The 19,488-nt window shown below is 42.4% G+C and overlaps 1 protein-coding gene across 3 annotated transcripts in view; it reads right to left on the reverse strand.

The window, feature by feature from the left end:
- Nucleotides 1-9,087: 9,087 nt before the first annotated feature.
- Nucleotides 9,088-19,488, reverse strand: part of Sepsecs (Sep (O-phosphoserine) tRNA:Sec (selenocysteine) tRNA synthase) — a 26,211-nt gene continuing 15,810 nt past the window's right edge. For all 3 annotated transcript variants that reach the window (XM_021162976.2, XM_029477423.1, XM_029477424.1), the window contains 3 exons: nucleotides 13,690-13,783; nucleotides 13,205-13,295; nucleotides 9,088-10,238 (listed from right to left, as the gene is read on the reverse strand). In XM_021162976.2, coding sequence (XP_021018635.1) covers nucleotides 9,935-10,238; nucleotides 13,205-13,295; nucleotides 13,690-13,783 — 489 coding nt within the window. In that variant the 3' untranslated portion in view covers nucleotides 9,088-9,934. The remainder of the gene's footprint in view (nucleotides 10,239-13,204; nucleotides 13,296-13,689; nucleotides 13,784-19,488) is intronic.

Below are 19,488 nucleotides of genomic sequence, written 5' to 3' on the forward strand. Positions count from 1 at the left end.
GGAGGCTGCGGTGGCACCTCGCCTCCTTGATATGTATGTAGTCTGAAGGACAGCGGCAGAGGTGCTCTGCTCCCCTCCCCCATGCGCCCCCTGCTGGCATCATGGATGTCTGACACTCTGCTGATCTTTTAAAAGTGAAACAGACAAAGCTGTGTGCCCAATTGGATGTTTCTCCCCACCATCTGCGTGGCAATACAAGTTCAGGTTGTAATGGCATCCGCTCTCCGTCAGTATTAGGGAACCGTTTAAACATCCAGAGCCATTCACTGATTATAAACACAGTGGAAAAAAAAAAAAAGAAAGCAGCAAGTGGCATGTGTCCCCACACCTGCTGCCTCCCTGCGTCAGTCAATTTCATGCCTAGGAAGCTCCGGACTCCGTGGGGATGCTCTACGCACAGTGTGGTTGGTTATGAGTTCTACTTTATTTCCCTTTTTCTCCCCCGTAGGGACTGGCGCAGAAACCAACTTGGCCCCAAAACCCAGTGGCTGCAAATAAATGGAAATAAACAGAAAATAGACAATGATCATAAATGCACACCAAAAATGCTGATTTCCCAGTGTTAAAAGGTCCATTTGCTTTGCGTTAGTAAATAAAAGCGGGCACATTTTCTACTGGGCTTCAACAACAGCAGAAGTCATTGTTCAAAAGGCTTCTGTCCTGTCCCCCTCCCCCCTCCCAGGGTATCTGGTCCCCTAGGAAGAGGTGAGTCTCCAGGCAAGTGGACGGTGATAACATCCATGGAGTGGGGACAGCAGAAGCTGAAGAACATATAGAAGAGTGCAGTTCACGGGGAAGGAAAGGCCAAGACCAGAAAGATGTTCTGGGTTTCTGCGCCCTCTCAGGCCCCAGACATGACCCATGAAGCCCCCAGCCTTCAGGACCAGCCTCTGTTCGAACCTCTCACATAGGCAGCTTTGAAGAGTTCTCGACATCTGGTTTCTTACCTGGGGAATTCCAGGAGGCTCACAGATACCCAAGGATCCTGAATTTTGTCCAGGCAAACTCTTCCAAAGGGAGAAGGGAGGTTCTGATTTCGTTTTCTTCTGTTCTTATTCTTCCTCCCTCCCTCTGTGCATGTGTAGCTGCTGCATGTAGAAATCAGAAGACAACTTTCGGGATCATTCAGACCTAACAGTCCACTCCCTTTGATATGGGGGTATCCCACTGCACCCGGGGACTCAGCAAGTGGACTACAGTGGCTGGCCACCAAGCCTCAGGGAGCCTCCCGTCTCTGGCTTCCCAGTGCTGGGTTACAGGCACGTGCTTCCACACTCAGCCGTTTCCTGTGGATCCCAGAGACTGAACTCCAGTACTCTGGCTTCTGTCTCATAGGTCAGGTTATGACCAAGTTGTTTGAAGAGAGTGGAGAGTATCAGCTTTGGTCAGAAGCTACAAGCTCCACTTTCTCTCTCTCTCTCTCTCTCTCTCTCTCTCTTTCTCTCTCCTATCTCTCTATTTGACCAGGAGACATCAGGAAGGGTTCTTTCCCCAGGCCAGCCCACTCCCTCCTCTCATGTTTCCCAGGCATACCTTTTTGCCTCTCTTCCCCTCTGAACAACTGTTAAGATGTAGAGGCTCCACTGCTCGTGAAGCCTGACATAGCGCCATTCACCTTCCACACATTTCAGAACAAAGGTTATCTCTGTAGCTAGGACAACTGCTACCACACAACCTTAAGAGCCCAACCCTACAGAGATCCTATTAGGAGAACTGACACTGAAAGTCTATGATTATCCAAGAGCTTGGGGTCCAAGTTCATGGGCCTGAACAGAATGGGGTGCAGAATGAATTCAAGTTTAGCCTGGGCAACTTAGCAGAACCTGTCTCAAAATCACAAGAGGGCTGGGGGATATCTCAGTAATCGAGCATGCATTAAGTGCACACAAGACCTTAGGTTCGTCCTCTGGGGGTGGGGGCCCAGTATTCCCTCACCTGGGGGTCATGTCTGGTTGGGTCTGAGCCCCACCCACAAATATCTGCGATGTACTCTGCAACCAGAGGTGTGGTTAGTGAGACCAGTGAAACAAGGTGGAACTTGGTAGGCGCCAATTGCATGGGCAGGAAGTGCAGCTGGGCACTTGGAGCAGCAGGCACTAGATGGCTTTCTGAGAGATTTTGAAAGTTTCTATACTAAAGTTTGGCTTTTTTTTTTTTTAAGCCTATTCTTCAGGAACATCTGATAAACTCTCCCCAACTAAGACGTCCTTAACTGATAAGAATAAGCAGTTATCTGTTTCCGGAGGCATCTGTGTTTTTTAACAGCACCAAAAAAAAAAAGCCTTAAGACAAAGAAGAAAATCCATCGGTAGGAGGCAAGAAGCAGGAGGAAGGGCAGCTCCGAGACCGAGGCTCATCTCCCATAGCTGCAGTCTCGGTTTTTATTGCGATAGATAGGATGTGATAAATACCAAGCCAACACAGCTGCACCGCATAAAGCCCATTTCCGATGCTATTTCATTAAAGATCTTTTCCATTTTGGTGTGTTGTGTTACCAACCATTCAGTGATAGCTCCTATCAGACCAGGGGCTACATATCCATCCTCCCTCCCCCAGCCACTTCCCACACATAAAATTTCACTGGATGTTTATCTCAGTCCCGGGAGGTCTTGTTATCCTTTCAGATGAGTCAAAAGTTAGCTTTCGGAAGGTCAGGTCGATTAGTGATCTAGTTTGCTTTCCTGCTGCGGTGATAAAACCCTCTGACCTAAAGCAATCTACGGGAAGAGTTCATTTCATCTCAGGCTTCTACCACAGTCTGTCATGGAGGACAGAGGGGCAGGGATTCAAGCAGAAACCACAGAGGAGTGGTGGTTGCTAGCTCCCTCTCGGCTCACTTTCTAATATAGCCCAGGCCCACCCACCTACAGATGGTGCTACCCACAGTGGCCTGAGCCCCTCACCATCAAGACAGTCCCTCATAGACATGGCCACATGCCAATCTGATGGAGACAACTCTACAGTTAAAGTTCCCTCTTCCCGGGTGATTCCAGGTTGTATCAAGTTGACACTAAATCCTAAGCGAGCCACTCCGGCACTCCGTGGCAGGTTAAGGATGAAGGTGTCCTCTCACTTTGTAGTTATTATTTGAGCCTTTGTAGAGATTCTCCGATTGGATGATCTTGCTCTCATTCGGGGTCTATGGGTCACTTATAAAAAAATGTGTTAAACCTCAAGTCTTGACACATGTTTGAAAATAGCAATTGGGATTTTAAAATCATAACTTACCAACTGATGCCAGACTAGGGTTTGGGAAATAGCTCATTGAGTAATGTGTTTGCTGTTCAGATCCCCAGAATCCACATAAAAGCTGGGCATGGTAGCACCAAGAGAGGAGGCCAGGCAAGGATACCAAGGGCTAGCCAGCCAACCAGTCTAGTCAAAATAGCAAGCTACAGGTTCAGGGACAGGCCCTGTCTCAAACATAAGGTGGAGTGTGATAGAGAAAGATAGCCAAAGGTGATCTCTGACTTCCACACATGCACACAAGTGAGTGCACCCTCGACACACACACACACACACACACACACACACACACACACACACACGAGTAAGGTTAAAACAATGTCATGATCTGCAAAGGCTATTAATGAGATTCATCCAGCTAAAGAACTGTATATAGATTAGCATTTCCCGAATACTGTAAGTGGGTGTGCCCAGGGTTGGTTTAGAGCAAAGAAGAGAGGCAAGAGAAGAAAGGTAGACAGGGGAGTGGAGGCCACAGGTACTCTAGGTCAGATCCTATAAGCAGATTAGGTGACCATGTTAAGAGAAGAAAAGGTTTACTAGAGAGCAATGCCTGTCAAACAAATAAACAAACAAACAGGAAAAGCAGGCCAGGACAGAGGAATCACTAGCCCGATATGGTATGTTTGCTAGCCAGGAAAAAGTCCCCAAGCAAAGTCTGCGACCCACCTGGTAGGAGGTATGCACAGCAGGGGGTGGGTAATCTTATACCACAGCCATGTTCAGATACTACCCAGTGACTTTGACTTTGGCTTGACAGGCTATAGCTGCCCTTGAAGGTAAGAAAGAACATGGGGCAGCCAGATGAGGCGTGGTTCCCTTTGCACAAGGAGAGCTGAGCAGGACCTCTGCATCTGCACCTCAAGGAAAGATTCGGGGATGTATTAGAGATGGAACTATTGGAGTTTCAATCAGACATGATGGGATTCACAGCTGCATAAATATTTAATCCCTCTTCAATCTTTCATACAATAAATAGCTGAGTGTCCCGTGGCAGCTGCTGCTTAGGTGCTTGGAATATGAGAGAGCAGTCACTATTCTGGTGGTACTGATGCCTACCCAGAGGCCTAGGGGAAAACACATTTTCACCAACCTGTACACTGTGTGCTATGTTAGACCTCCACTCCTCAGCATGAGGCATGGCCAATAGGCTAGGACCACCTAGGACGGCTATCACGGAGCACATGCGACACATGAAGACAAGGGAGAGAAGACAGCTCTAGCTCTTAAAAGGTCCTGGGAGTAGCCTTCCCTTACAAGGAGATTTAAGAAAACCAGGAGGAAAGTGAGTTAACCAAGGGCCCAGGCTGACATTCCCAGGCAGAGAAGAGCCAGAAGCAATGTGTTTTGGGGGAGTGAGCAGCAGCAAGCGGACCAGTTTGGTTGGACAGGAATAAGGCCAAAGGGGAAGAGCCGGAAGGATGGAGGGAAAGGGGGCAAGTTTAGATGTGGTCAGGCCTCTTTTCAGAGGAAGTAGGTCCTATAATACATAATACTTATTATAGGAAGTAGATCCTATAATAACATAAGCAAAAACACAGGCAGTTCAAACCTGATACAGAGAAGGGCACAGGCTTGATTCTGGGGAAGTTTTTAAAAGTAGGTACAAGGTGACTATTATTTATTTGTTTTGATTGGCAGAGTCACATCACTTTGTAGCCCAGGGCGGTCCTGAACTCACAATCCTCCTGCCTCAGTCTCCTGATTGTGAGGATGGCAGAAATGCATACCCATGCCTGGCTTTACATGACTTCTTGCTATAATAAATTCAGAATGTAAGACAGTCGAGGGTCCCAGACTTTTGGCCTCTCAGTGGGGAAGAGTGTGAATAATTGAGGGGAGGGTGAGGGTGAACACATTCTGAGGAGGAAGATCTAAGAATTGCCTTACAGGGCTATACATCCAACAGATGTGTACTAGAGCTGGTTCAGGAAGGCCTCGTACATGTGTGAACACAGGACCCTGACCAGCTGCCCTCCACAGTAAAGGTACATAGAAACAGGATGTATGCATTCTGCAAGTCATGTTTGTAATCCTGCTGCCCATACCAAAACCAACGGGAGGCTAACACAGCCCTGCAGAGGTCACTGTGACACGAACTTGCTCTGAACATCTCTCTTAGGTTATAGTCTGTAACTTCAGATGCAAAAAAATAGTCAGTACACGTTAATACGTTTTTTAATTCTCAAATGTAATTGTAAAACCAAAGGAAACTCATTAAGAGCCCAAATAGAAAGACCCTGAAAATTAAAAAGAAAAAAGAAAGGTCATCTAAAAATCAAATTAGTTTTTGGAATTTCTACTAGAAAATGTGTACGATTCACAAATAACCTGCCTCATAACACATTTTCATTTAAAAGTAATACAATTTAATAAATATGGCTCATCAAGACTGTCACCACTTACAGGTTCATGCTGTTTCAGACCTTGAAGCATTTATTAATCATCTTTGCACTTATTATCCACTGGATCCTCATTGCTTAGGGTGGTCTCCATTCCATATCTGATGAGTCCAAGATTTGGAGATGTTATAACATGAGTTCAAAGGGAAGACTTGAACTCCAACTTAATGGCAACTGCCTAATTTTAAAAGGCACAGACAGGTCAACAATAAAATATTAAGTTGACAGGTAGGTCTTATTTTCAAATAAATGACAGGTTTTTTAAAAAAACTTACTACTTTTTATTTTCTGTGTGTACATGCACAATGGTGTGTGTGTGTGTGTATGTGTGTGTGTGTGTGTGTGTGTGTGTGTGTGTGTGTGTGTTAGGAATCAGTTCTCTCTTTCCATCATGTGAGTTAACATGTATGTCAGTCTGGGTAGCAAGTGCCTTTTCCCACTTGCCATCTTGTCTGTCCCTGAGTGTTTCTTTTAGAAAGGACTAAAGCATCGGCCTTTACAGTCAATCGCCATGGCACGTGATTTCCTTTCTGACTTCTGGGCAAGCACTGATGATGAAAATAAGAGTGCAGGAAGACTTCAGTGTAGGTTATTCGCACTTCCAGATTTCATCTGTAGTCAATGATTTATTAAAAATTTATTTCATGTAATAAATTATACAATTTGTTTTTATTTTTAAACAGTCTATACCAAAAATATTTCTGGAATTGTTTCTCCCTTTTGGTAATATACAGGTCAGGAGGTTGATGTCCACATCACAGTCTCATACTTAACCCTCACCCCCACCCCAGTTATACGGTTAAACTTAGCCTTCCTTCACCTCTTCCCCAAAGGCTCCTGTTGGCATTATTTGATTTAAAACAAAACAAAACAAAACTATGGTATAAACAGAATCGGACTTTGTCTGTGGCCTTAGCTTGAACTGCAGAATATCAGCTGGTTAGTTACAAAGTAATATTCATTAGCTGTAAAATCATCATTTTATGTCACACAGACCATGAAGCCAAAATAAAAGTAAAATGGAAGGCATAAAGAAGGCATCAAATCAGACCTGCAGACTAAGGTTGGCCAAAGAGCAGAACCAACAAAAACAGACAAGGAGGCACCTAGCACCTGTCTGACAAGTCCTCGACGCAGACACGCATGCCCATGAATACATACATGCACTTCTGCAACTAGCATGGCCAATTGGTTACCAAATTATTCAGAGATTATAAAATATCTGAAATTAACCAACTTCTGTGCATGTAAAACTGGGTTTCTTCCAACTCAATATATAAAGTCGATCTCATCAACGTAAAACAAAACCATTTTCCAGCTTGGCAAAAACTAGTGCACCCTAGATTGGGAGGCAAAATAAATCCAATTTTTATCTGCACCAAATGTGTGTGTATTTCAATTTTTTCTCTGAGAACAATATGAATGAGACTCATCATTGGTTTTCATTACTGTTATTTTCAATTGTTGATTGCCTACTTTAGTGAAAAGACTCAAAGCTGAGCTTGTCAGGAGGAGGGCACTTACTCCGTGTCACCACCTGTTTAAAACATGAGACTTTGTCAAAGTTCTACTATGGAAGCCATAGCATAGACATACTCTGTACCTATGGCCTCAGGGACAGTTCTTCTTGTCTTGTGGGTAAAGAAATAGAATCAGTGAATAACTAGGTGCTGGGCCAAGTTATTAGAAAAATATTTATTTAGATGATATTTAAATTTACCAATTGCACATCAAAGGCCTATTGGTGGAAGAGAACTGTATTACACAACTCATATTGTATAACTGAGACCAACTATTACCAGGAGCCAGTAGGAAGATTCATAGTTAACACAGGCTTACAAGGCTCTGTCATATCTTTCCCTGACAGTGAGAACACATCGGCAGGGACCTAGGGCAAACTAAGACTCAACTGAAAACACCTCTCCCTGCAATGTGAATAAGATGTGTTAGCGACCAAACTTCTTCTCTAGGCAGACTACTCTAGCCCAGTGACTTTAAAAACCAATCTCCAACAGTCTACGTCATGGCCCTACTGTAAGAGGAGTTGGGCCACAGAGACAGTAGTAGGGTCTTAGGCAATGCTTTGCCCTGTACCCTCCACAGCCACAGCCTGAGGGCAACTCAGGCATATCAAGAAGCATCCCAAGGAATGTCCGTGCTTCCCGCAGAGTTAGGAGTAGTCCTTCTAACACGCGGATGTGAACAGGAGAGAGACTTAGGTAAGTCATACAGGGTTGGGGGAGGAAAACCTGACATTAGGGTCAAGCCTGGAGCTAGGAGGAACAGAGCTGGAATTTAAAAGTGCTTAAAAAGGAAAGGGTTAATAACCAAAACTGCAGCGGATTTTACGCACCAGCAATAAAATGCTGTACCATATCTATCATTCACATGTGGGTTCATGTAATTTATCTTCAATTAGAATTATTATCTATTCAGCAGCTGAAGCCAAGAACTGCTGATACTCGGCAGATGAGGAAGCATCTCCAGTCTCTGGACTCTGGCCTTTCTTAAGCAAAATGATGATCACACAATATAGATCACTTGTTCTAGAAAATCATTTTGGCCTGATGCGTAGGAAGCTGCACTGCCAGCAATTCCATCGGCAGCAGCATCTGACCCTCACAGGCCCCACAGAGACGGGGCCCTTGTGGCTTCATCTCATTTATAGTGCAGTCCCCAATTCACACAGAAAACAGCACAGAGCCTTTCAATCTAGGTTTACTCCCATGTAACGAGTTACTACAGCTACCTAAGAGCCATTTTAGTGTCTGATCCCCAAAGGTAGAATACATTTACCAGTGAGTTCTCTATCCAGCCTCGACTTGCAGGTGCATCAGTGGCTCACATGGCCCAACTGACACACTCAAAACAGCTTCTGGCTAAGCTCGTAGGCAAGGAAGACTCCCTTTTCATATACAGCTCAGTGCCATACCAATACAAGAGTAGAGTCCGGAGGTTAACACATTTGACCCATTGTGTTGGGAGAGTTTCACTTCAGAGAACTGGCTCCTCTTTGGAAAAGCAGGTCAATTTTACTAAAGAAATCCTCTTGTAGCATTTAATACACCACGAGCAAATTTACAAAGGCATTTCCCTGAATTATTCCTCCATGGGCCCTTTCCTCATGACTATGTTTTGGGTAGAGTGATGCTCCACAGAGTAGGCCTAAGAAACACAGCTTTGGCATGGTTGTTCCCAAGAGGTTTCACTAAGTCCCCAGTTTAGTTGTTTTTTGTTTTGTTCTTTTGTTTGTTTGTTTGTTTGTTTTGTTCTGTATAACTAATAAAAACACAAATAGAGGTATGGGGCCTAGAATTTCAGTCATTCATATATATGCAGTCACAAAGGCTGCTTAAAGCCCAGACAGTATGTGGAATAAAGTTTGCAGTTGCCCAAATGGAAAAATGAGCAGGTATTATAGAAAACAACTTGTAGTAACTTGTTTGCAACTAGTGACTCTTATTGTCACTAACAGTCTTGACGAAGTAGCCTTAGTAACATTCACAGACCTAACTTTTTAAAATTTTTGCAGGCACATATCACTGAGATATGGTCTAAAACATGTAATTAGCTGATTTTATAGGTATATGAACAACATGGCACACACCTGAACAAACCGTGACCCCCACCACATCGCTAGGCACTGCTCTCATGAGCCCCCTGATTTCCATGCAGCCCACAAACAGCAGTGTCATCCATCAGGCAGCACATGTGGTAACTCCTCTTTCACTGCGGAGCTCGCTTCCCTAAAACACATCACTACTGATGTCCTGGACTGGAGAATTCTTCTGAGGACCACGTGTTGGGCAGTAGGTGAGGTGCTAAGCAGAACTGCTGGGTTCTACCACGTAACGCCACTAGCACCCACTGTGAGTCTTTCCATGCTGTTCACATATAAGGAAGCCAGTCCAGTTGAGAATAACTGTTCTTAAGCCTATGACTTGGCCCTGTTTCCTTGGGAAACGTCCCTTCAATAGGCACAGATACGGCTACATAAACATCTGGTGTTAAGCAGCATTAGAAACAGATCTTTCTCAATTCTGTGTGATTGGAAACAAATGAACAAACAATCTCTGAATGCTGAAGAATGACTAAGAAGCTCTCTGTATCTGAGTGAGAATTCCCTGCAGCTTTACATTTTATATTAGTGAGAATCATCTGAGGCAATCTAAAGATAAAAAGCCATCACCCTCAGACCAGTCTCTTCCTTGACAGAATACTCTCTATAAAATTCTTGATTCAAAAACTTTACGTACATTGTATGAACTGTCAAAAAGAGCCCTGTGTCATAAAGCAGGGCCCTGGCCCACGTCCCCAAGCACATCATCCAGTTTCAAAGCCAATTCCTCAATGTCCGCATCTTCAGCTTTGTTGCCGACAGCTCCAGACACAACACTTGCTCTAGTCTGTTCTTTCCTTACTATGTTTAAGCACTTGTCAAGTCTCTTTATGAACAGGTCCACATCCTGCATCTTCATCCCGATGGCTGCTGCCGCATTGAGGTAAGCACAGGGGTAATTATCTGTGTGGGACATGAAGCCTCGGAAAGTATGGCCACTCACAGTTTGCATGTTCCCAAGAGGCACGGCCCTGAAAGGGAAGAAGATTTATCAACCTGACGTGTCTGGTGATGTTAATAGATACCACCCACCCAGAAACAAGGCAACTGTCTCACTAAGCTATACAACCGCCAGTTAGGAAGCTGAGAAACAGGCATAAATTGTGGCCAGTGCAAACAAACTGTCAGCTTAAAATGAACCTGTAAAATGCGACTGCGAAGTTCTGCCTGGCGATGACCCTTTACTCAGCTTCTATAGCACAGAGCAAGAGCGTCTTCAAAGACACGGAAGGAGACATTTACATTTGTGCCAAACCTACAATCTGACTTCAACTATAAAAGCCAAAACAACAGCAACAAATGACATTTCAATCATTCAACCAGCAACAAAAGGGCTCACAGCAGGATCTAGGAACTAGGTAACTGCTTCAGTGGGAGGTGGCCAGCAGACAGCAACAGTCACCAACAACTTATGCATTATTTAAGGCTGACTTCCAAGGCTTCCTTAAACACAAACAGATTTCTAATCTTTCACTTTTAAAGAAGCCAGTTAAAGGCTGGGTGTGGAGACACAAACCTTTAATTGTAGCACTAGAAAGGAAGAGCTTTGGGAGTTTGAGGTCAACCTGGTCTACAAAACAAGTTCCAGGATAGCCAGGGCTACTACACAGAGAAACCCTGTTTGGGGGAACTGTGGGGGGAGGGGAAGGTGGGTTCAACAACAAACAAACCAACCAAAAGCCTCAGAACTATGTGGCATACAGCCAGTTTCTCAAGTTAAAAGCTGAACTGACCTAAGTTTTGAGTTTTTTCTTTGATTAGCCAGGTGTGGTCCGCACTAGAGGAGCGTGAGGAGGACCCCAAGACCAGCCAGGCCACATTGCAAGTCACTGCTAAACACCAAGCCAAACCAAACAACGGGGCCAAATGCATGGCACAGTGGTTAAGAGCTCATACTGTTATTTCAGAGTACCCAGAGAATCCAAATTCCATCACCAGCTCCCCATCAGCTAGCTCACAACCTGCCAGATCCAGGAAGATCCAACCAAAGCACAAATAAAATCCAAGTCCTTTGATACAGGTATAGTATCCTCTGCAAGTGTGGTGGATGAAAAAGAACAGCCCCCACAGGCTGATACATCTGAATGCTTAGGCATCAGGTGGCACTACTTAGAAGGATTAGGAGGCGTGGCCTTGGTGGAATAGGAAGTGTGTCACTGGGGGTGGGCTTTTGAGGTTTCAGAAGCACAAGCCAGGACAGTGGCTCTCTCTCCCTTTCTGGAGGGCGATCCAGATGTAGAACTCTCTGCTACTTTCTCCAGTATCATGTCTGCCTGCCTGTTGCCATGTTCTCCTCTACTTGCTCTATTCTCCATTATGATGAAAATGGACAAAACATTTGAAACTGTAAGCAAGCTCAAATGCTCTCCTTTGTAAGTGTTCACGATGTCTTTTAGCAATATAACACTGATGAAGACAGTGTATGTCTTTCATATGATGAAAAGCATTTAGAGTAAGATACCACATTTTTCTCTAAAACACTTGATTTTAGTGCCATGCAGATGTGAGTGGAGCGCATGCTTCTCAGTAATAGTTACCACGAATGGCATAACCCTCTTAGTTTAGTGTTCTGGTTAGTTGTTTGTTTGTTTGGTCAATACAACCTAAAGTCAACTGGGAGATGGAACCTCAGAATGGATTGGCCTCTGGGCTTAGCTTTGGGATATTACTGTGATTGCTAACTGATACAGGTAGGCCCAGCTCACTGTGGGCAATCCGACTATCTCTAGGCAGGTGGTCCTGGACAGTTTAAAAAGCTAGCTGAACATAAGTGAATGAACTAGCCAGTAAGTACTTTTTCATCAGTGGTTTCTACTTCAGTTCCTGCTTAAGTTGGTACCCTGACTTCCCTTGAGGATGGACTATGACCTGGAATATAAGTTAAAGAAATGTTCTTCCCTTCCCAATTTGTTTTTTGTCAGAGTATTTTAATTACAGCAACATAAATCTAAGTAGAGCAATTAGAAAACAGTATTTCATTAGCAACATTTCCATTTGAAATTGGTAGGAAAGATGCCATATTTTTACCATCATAATATGACAGTACTGAAGATCATCTAAGAAAGAATTAGACAAAATCTATACAGAACCTGGGTCTATGTGGGAAGCTGAGACAGGAGACTTGCAAGTGCTAGGCCTAAGTGGGTCATACAGTAAGTTCAAGTCCAGTCTGGATACTTTAGTGACACCGTTTCTGAGAGAGAGTTGTATCAAGGGCCTGTATCTGTGGCCATGTTATTACCACTTTGTCTCGGTTCAATCTTAGAAGCACTGCAGCAGCAGCAGCAACAATCTATCCAGAGAGGCACCAAGACTTCTGTCTTCCTATACTTTGATCACAGAGTCCAGAGATAGGGCATCAACAGCTTCATGGGGTTGTTGGCTTCTTGTTCTTTGACCACAGTGAATTCTCAGGCACAGGTCAGAATATAGCTAAGGACTACTGATGAGAATTCTTGAATACACTTTTTTTTTAAGCCAACACAAGCACTTTTATTGTAATGAACCTCATTATGTGGGGTGGGGTGGTGGAAAGGAGTCAAACAAGAAGAATCATTTACCTCACCAAATCACTAGACAGCACAGCAAAGGGCAAGAAAGGCGGGTGAAGGAAAAGCCAAAATGCTGGAATCAGCAGAAAGTCAAGCACTAACACCCAGGAACTACTGAAGCCAAAACCGACAGCCTCGCTGTCTTACAACAGCTGCACAACTGGGCTTTCACCGAAGCAGCACCCTCCACTGGAACTTGTGAGTTTAGGAAGTGGAGCTTGGCAGTTATAGGCTTTTACAAGTCCTGTAAATCCATTAGAAAAACCACAGGATGAAAACAAACAGGGTTCAAAAGCTACAGATATCACTCCTGGAAGAGGGACAGACGCATGGTGTCCTCCAGGTGACATCGAAAGCAGATAGATTCACCTCTTAATCGGACTTACCTGGCTCCAGACACTTGTCTGGTAAAAAGCATTGAGCCAAGCTGAGTGACAGCTTTGTCATGGTGTCCATCTATCGTCTTAAGTGTCATAGCTAGGAGAGAAAACACATTCAGCAGGCTTCTGGATTACAAAACCACTCAAAACAAATGGCGATAAGGAAACTGCTTACATGCACTGTCCCATGGCATAACCTAGCACTTTAAATTATAGCAGGGATAGTTTCCATATCAGATAAATTTAGAGAAAACACATACATAATCATGGACACACACACATCACACATACTGATCTGATTCCCTCAGTTGATAGATTTTACCTTAGAGAAGCATTAAAGCATTTTAAAGGCTAAGTAAGCTAAGTTACCAATTAATACTAGAAGGAATTTAAAATTATCAGCATAATCAAAATGAGTTACTACTTCTATAAATGATAACGTCCTTTCTTAGAATATCTCAACTATTATTCTATTAAAAGAAGAAAATTACCTAAGGATATAGGGTTGTGAGGTGTCTGTAGTAGTCTTTCATTGTGGGCCTCTGCCAACTTCTTTAGTTGGGTGGATAAATAGACAAACATTTCCTGAAATAACAAAATACCACATTTAAAAGTTAAATAAATCCAACTCAAACCATAATATGCAATCCGACTGGTATGAAGTATATGCTATCTACCATCTCATCCACGACTCTCCTTTACCACAACACAGTGAGCTTCAGAGCCACTGCGAACAGCAGAACCATGGGAAAGGGCAGCCCCAGCCTACTTAGTCTGGTCTTGGGCTAGAATATTTTTCATCTCTGCAGAACGTTTAGAGTTAACACTTCAGAATTACTTTGGTTGGAAGGGCAGCATACTGTTAAGTTGCCCAGTCTCAGCTTCCCAAATAGCTGGGATTGTAAGTATGTACAGACACACATGAGCAAGCTCTGTACCTAAATAGCCGTCCATTTCTGGACACAAAACAGCATACCAGATGACTTCTCTTCCACCTCTTCAGTACTCTGCACTGTTCTGCACTGTGCCAGAGTGGTTCTTTCACACCATAATCTGTTCCTGTCCTTCTCAGGTGACTTCCTTTTGTCACCTGACAACTACTAAACAATGTCTTCAAAGCTAAGATGTATCCATTTAGCATTCAAGTTACACAGTAAGTGATAGTTTAAAAAGTGCACTACTGTGTATGTGTATGTGCGTGTGTGCACCTAAGGTCAAATGAGGGCTTTATGTGTACCCCGGAAGTACTCTATCTCTCAACTATCTCTCCAGCTCCAAATCTATTCTGTTTAAGGTGCAACAGCTAAAATTAGTAATTCTTTTAATTCAAAGACGACAATATCTAAAACTAAAACTTGGACTACTTTGCCGATAGCAGCTACTAAACTGAAGTTATTTTCTTCTGTGTCTGCTTTTGAAATGATGTAGACCGAAACCTACCAAGTCTACCTGTAGTAGGATGTCTACTTTCACTGACCTCCATCCATAGCCAAACGTAAGTTCTAAAGAAACACCAGGGCTAATAGAGAAAATGATACTTTTCAAGTTCAAAGGCCACAAAAGCTGCTTCTGCTTCCTCCCTAGGTAGCTCTCTCACAGCAGCTTTTGAGGTCTGAAGTCCATAGATGAACAACTATACCTGGTAACAGATCAGGACTGAGAGAGGAGGGAGAATGCTGACCAGTTTTATGCATTAGCAGGTTCCTTAGAGCTGCAAAGGCCTTACCCGTGCTAACAACTGTATTTTATATTCTCACCTAAAATGTTATACTCATAACCATTCTTAAATTGGGAGTATTTTATTAGAACAATTCTTTGCATGTCAAAATCATGAAATATTAGATCACTAAAGTAGTTCTTTTTATAATCAAAAATTAAAAAAAAGTCACAACTGGTATCCTTTAGATGGGGTAAGACCTCCTCTTGTTATTCATTCATCACAATTATTAGCTATGGGAATATAAATTATTTTCAATTTTTAAAAAAATGTTACATGTGGGTGTTTTGCCTGCATATATGTGAATACATGTGTGTGTGTGTGTGTGTGTGTGTGTGTGTGCACATTCGTGTGCAGAGGCCTGAAGAAGGTGTTGGTTTCCCTGAAACTGAAGTTACAGATGACTGTGAGCCACCGTGTGAGTGCTGAGAACCAAACCTTCCAAGCCTATGTCCAAGTCTTTCTACTCTGTAGGTTTGCTTTCCACGGTGTCTATATTTTCAGAGCTATGTAGAGCAGTAACTCATCTAGTAGCTAACATTTTTAAAGACCTATTTTTTCCAAGCACATTTATTAGCATTCAATACTTACCTGTATCTCAAATACATCCCTATGTGTAAGCTATGTTTGATAATAACAGCCACAACTGTCATATACAACCAAAACCATTCTGCCTTGTATTGAAGAATTAGTATTCTACTTAAGTTTCTACTTACATATTTTACATCTTTTTTCCTGTATAATTCATAACTTCATTAACCCATAAACACAATTTGAATAATTTTTTTGAGAAATATTTAAGACAACTGTGGTCATTTTCAGAAATGAAGGTGGAAAAATTATATGAAAAGCTATCTTTTCTTGTACATTTTATACAAAGATTTATTTTCCTAGATCATCTCCAAACCAGTATTCTAATACTCCTTCAAAAAGTAGAACATGGAAGAATCATATAGAAGTAAAAATATCAAGAATTTTATGGCAATTAGAACAATTCAAAATCTCTTACTAGTGTATCAGTTCCTAAAAGTAGAATTCATGAATTTCATGTATATATTTTCATCTCCTTCAAAGTACACAGGTTGCTAATTTTAAATGCTCTGCACTTTTTTTTTTAAAAAGCCCCTTATTTCCATATAGATATGAGATTCTAATGTTTCATTTTTTTGTACTATTTACTAAAATTCTAACTTTCATCTGTAGGTCTAACACTTCCAAACTCTTGTTAGGAAGAATAAACCTGGTAGCCAAGAAATGTTTTTTATGGATCCTCCTAGCAACAAGGCTTGCTCACTGTTCACTTATTATTAAGCGTATATTAAAGAAACAAAGTTCTTTAGTTTATGTACTTCAGTGTTGAAAGCCAACTTAAAATAATCTTCTATCTAGTGTACTATCATGCCTGTCTGTATAGTGGAACTTAATGAGGACTTAATTTATACTGAGCTACTTTTTTTTTTCTGAAAAAGAGGAATATTTCCTCAGTAGCATCCCTAGAGAGTGCCTGTAAATGTGATCATGCATATATGGTTATTAGAAAACTGAATTTGCACATGTTTAATCCTAATCCATTAATAAATTACTTTAAGCCAGTTCTATCAATCAGTGGCTAATGACAGCAAAATTGAGAGGTTCAGATTTGTTGAGACCTGGTCTCACCATATAGCCTAGATGGTCTTACCCTTCCTAATGCTGGGATTACAGGTACCTATCTCCATCCCTAGCCAGAATTCAGTGTTAACAGTAACTAACATTGGTATGGAAATCTTTATATTATAAAGTAACTAAACCTCATCTGTCATTAGTATTAAAGTAACACAATTTTTAAAAATTATTTTCAAATGAAGTTCACACTCAACAGCAAATATTTTCAGTATCTTTACTGAGTGTAGAGGTTGTAATAGGTAAACTAATAGCTCAAAGTGCAATATATTGAACTGTACAATAGTCCATGTATTAGAGTACTAAATGTCCTATTAATATCACCACACTTTAAAAATATCTTTCAGGATACTGTATGGCTACCTTACGCTAACACTGAGCTAAGCAGTTTTTACCTGATGCATGAAGGTGCTACAGAACTTGTACTATTTTCTGCTACAGTTAAATCTATAACTGACATTTATTATAAAATACTTCTGTAACGGAAGAAATTTATAAGCAGCCCAAGCAAATGTGTATAGAAAGATCTTACTTCAAGAAATGAAATAATATTGATTTTCTATGCCCTTTGTGCTGTATTTAACTTCATTTTAGAAGACTTTCACTACAGATAAACTGAACTGTATACCTGAATGCTAATGTCAGCTATATTTCTAGAACAAAAACACAAAACCTTACACCATAGTTCATGATGTTAATGAAAAAGGAGCTGAATTATATTAAGCATTATATTTTGTATGTCCTCTGGATTGCAGAATGATCTGCAGTCATGAAACCCAACAGCCATACTATCCCTCAGCACAGTCTGGAGGCACAGTTCACTAACCTTCCAAGAGGTCTTGGGCTATGTGAAACATGCTGCTTCATGTGATGGGGTGAGCAGAAATGGTGATCCATACTGAGAAGTGGTGTCTCAGATGTATGTAAGGAACCAAAGCACAGACAGACGGGCAATGGCATGGATACATACCCACACACCAAGATGCCTACAGCTACTAACTATGTGGTCCCCACCGTGGCTGGCACCAAGGATCTACACACACTCAGTAAGGCTTGCCCAAGTGGAAAAACACTGCCTTCAAGGTACTGAACCCCCACATCCAGGCCCCAAATCAGACATCTGCAAGATACAAGAATTCTACTTTCAGGGTACACATGAACCACTGCTTCTGGAACTTAGCTCTGCTACGAGACACTGGAGTTACGAATCTGGTGTTTTCTAGAACACGGCTTGTCCTCTGAGCTTCAGCTCACAACAGCCGCTCTACTACATCCCTCTTCTGTACTTGTCCAACTCAGCAGATACTTGCAACAATAAATGATCATCTGCCACCCTGCTCAGCAAAGCATTCTTCTCTGAGGGCTGAGCAGAATAATGGGCTTCTCTAGAAGCAAAGCAGAAGTGAGGACAAACAAAGAAACTCAAAGAAACAGCTCTTGTATTTTAACCTCTTTTCTTAAAGGCGTCTTCCGTTTAACTCCTGGTCATTCCTCCCCACTATGAAGCAGATGCACTGATCAGGAAGGGGGCTAAGGGCAAAGAGGCTCAATTCACACACAAAGTTCCACTCTCTGATCCTTGCACCCTTCAAAAAGGAAAACTTGAGAAAGGGAATGGCTTCAAGCTGAGTTCTTGTCTGCCTCTACTATGACAAAGGTAAAGCCTTTTCTGAAGATATAGCTGGAAGAAATAACCTCTAAAAATACCATTGTGGGGAATAAGGGCACAGAATAAAAAGAAATCCTAAGTTTCCCTTTAACACTCCTTTTTTTAGTACACATAACAGCAATAACAAAAAAAGGCTTTCTCTCAGTGATGGTTTATAAATAGCTCTGGCTGGCACAAAATAGCTTTGCCTCAGCTTCTCCACAGCTGAACCAATAAACTACCATGATGAAATGTTCACAGCAGAGAGAGAAGTCCATTTAGACAAAACCCACTACATTCCTGCATCAAATCCAATAAGAAAACAATGTCTATGCTACATACACGCAATTGTGGTTATGGAGGAGATCCACATTTTCCTCAGGAAGGCCTACTGGGTAAAAACATTAAAGAACAATTTTATTTTCATGCAATGTCAGAGTTCTCAGAACAGCATTTTACTATTCCGAAAATTACTCCATTAGACAGCTTTTGTTCTATGTAAATTCTACACAAAGAATTTTAAATAAAATCAATTAGTGCATCTGGGAGCTTCTGGAGTTTTAAATGCCTCCACTAGCTAGCATGGGAGGATCCCAGGGCCAATCATCATCTTTATGGCTCAAATGCCTAGCATGACAGGGTCGATCACCCCACTCCCCCAGTGCTGTGTGAATAACTGAAAGTAAGAGAAGACAGTGCTAAGACAGAATACAGAGGGACCTGGGCAGCACCCCAACTCGGTCTTCACCAGCATTCTGGAACTTGCAATGACCAGCCAGTCCTCGGGCTAGTACATCTTCCCAGATCACAATTTCATATGTACAATGGAGACGAATCCTACCACGTGATGAAAACGACACTGAAGAATGGATATAAGGAACCTAGCAGAGGACCAGTGACAGGGCTTAGTAGACCACACAGACCTGACCACCAGAGCCCAATCCTGCAACTCACAGTGGAAGGGGAGAACCAACTCCTGAGAGTTGTCCTCTAACACGCATGCACATGACCCCATCACCTGAGGACCTGCTTGTCTAGAACAGTGGTGCTTTCATGGCAGTATAAAACTATAGGTTTATTCCTACATGTAAAAGCTTGTTGTCTGGTTTAGCCAAGTACAATTTATACATGTAAAACTTCAAGTATATGCTTTCCAAATGTTCATGTGGTGGCGCATGCCTTTAATCCCAGCACTTGGGAGGCAGAGGCAGGCGGATTTCTGAGTTCGAGGCCAGCCTGGTCTACAGAGTGAGTTCCAGGACA

This window comes from Mus caroli, chromosome 5 (assembly GCF_900094665.2).
Source record: "Mus caroli chromosome 5, CAROLI_EIJ_v1.1, whole genome shotgun sequence".
Taxonomy (NCBI): domain Eukaryota; kingdom Metazoa; phylum Chordata; class Mammalia; order Rodentia; family Muridae; genus Mus; species Mus caroli.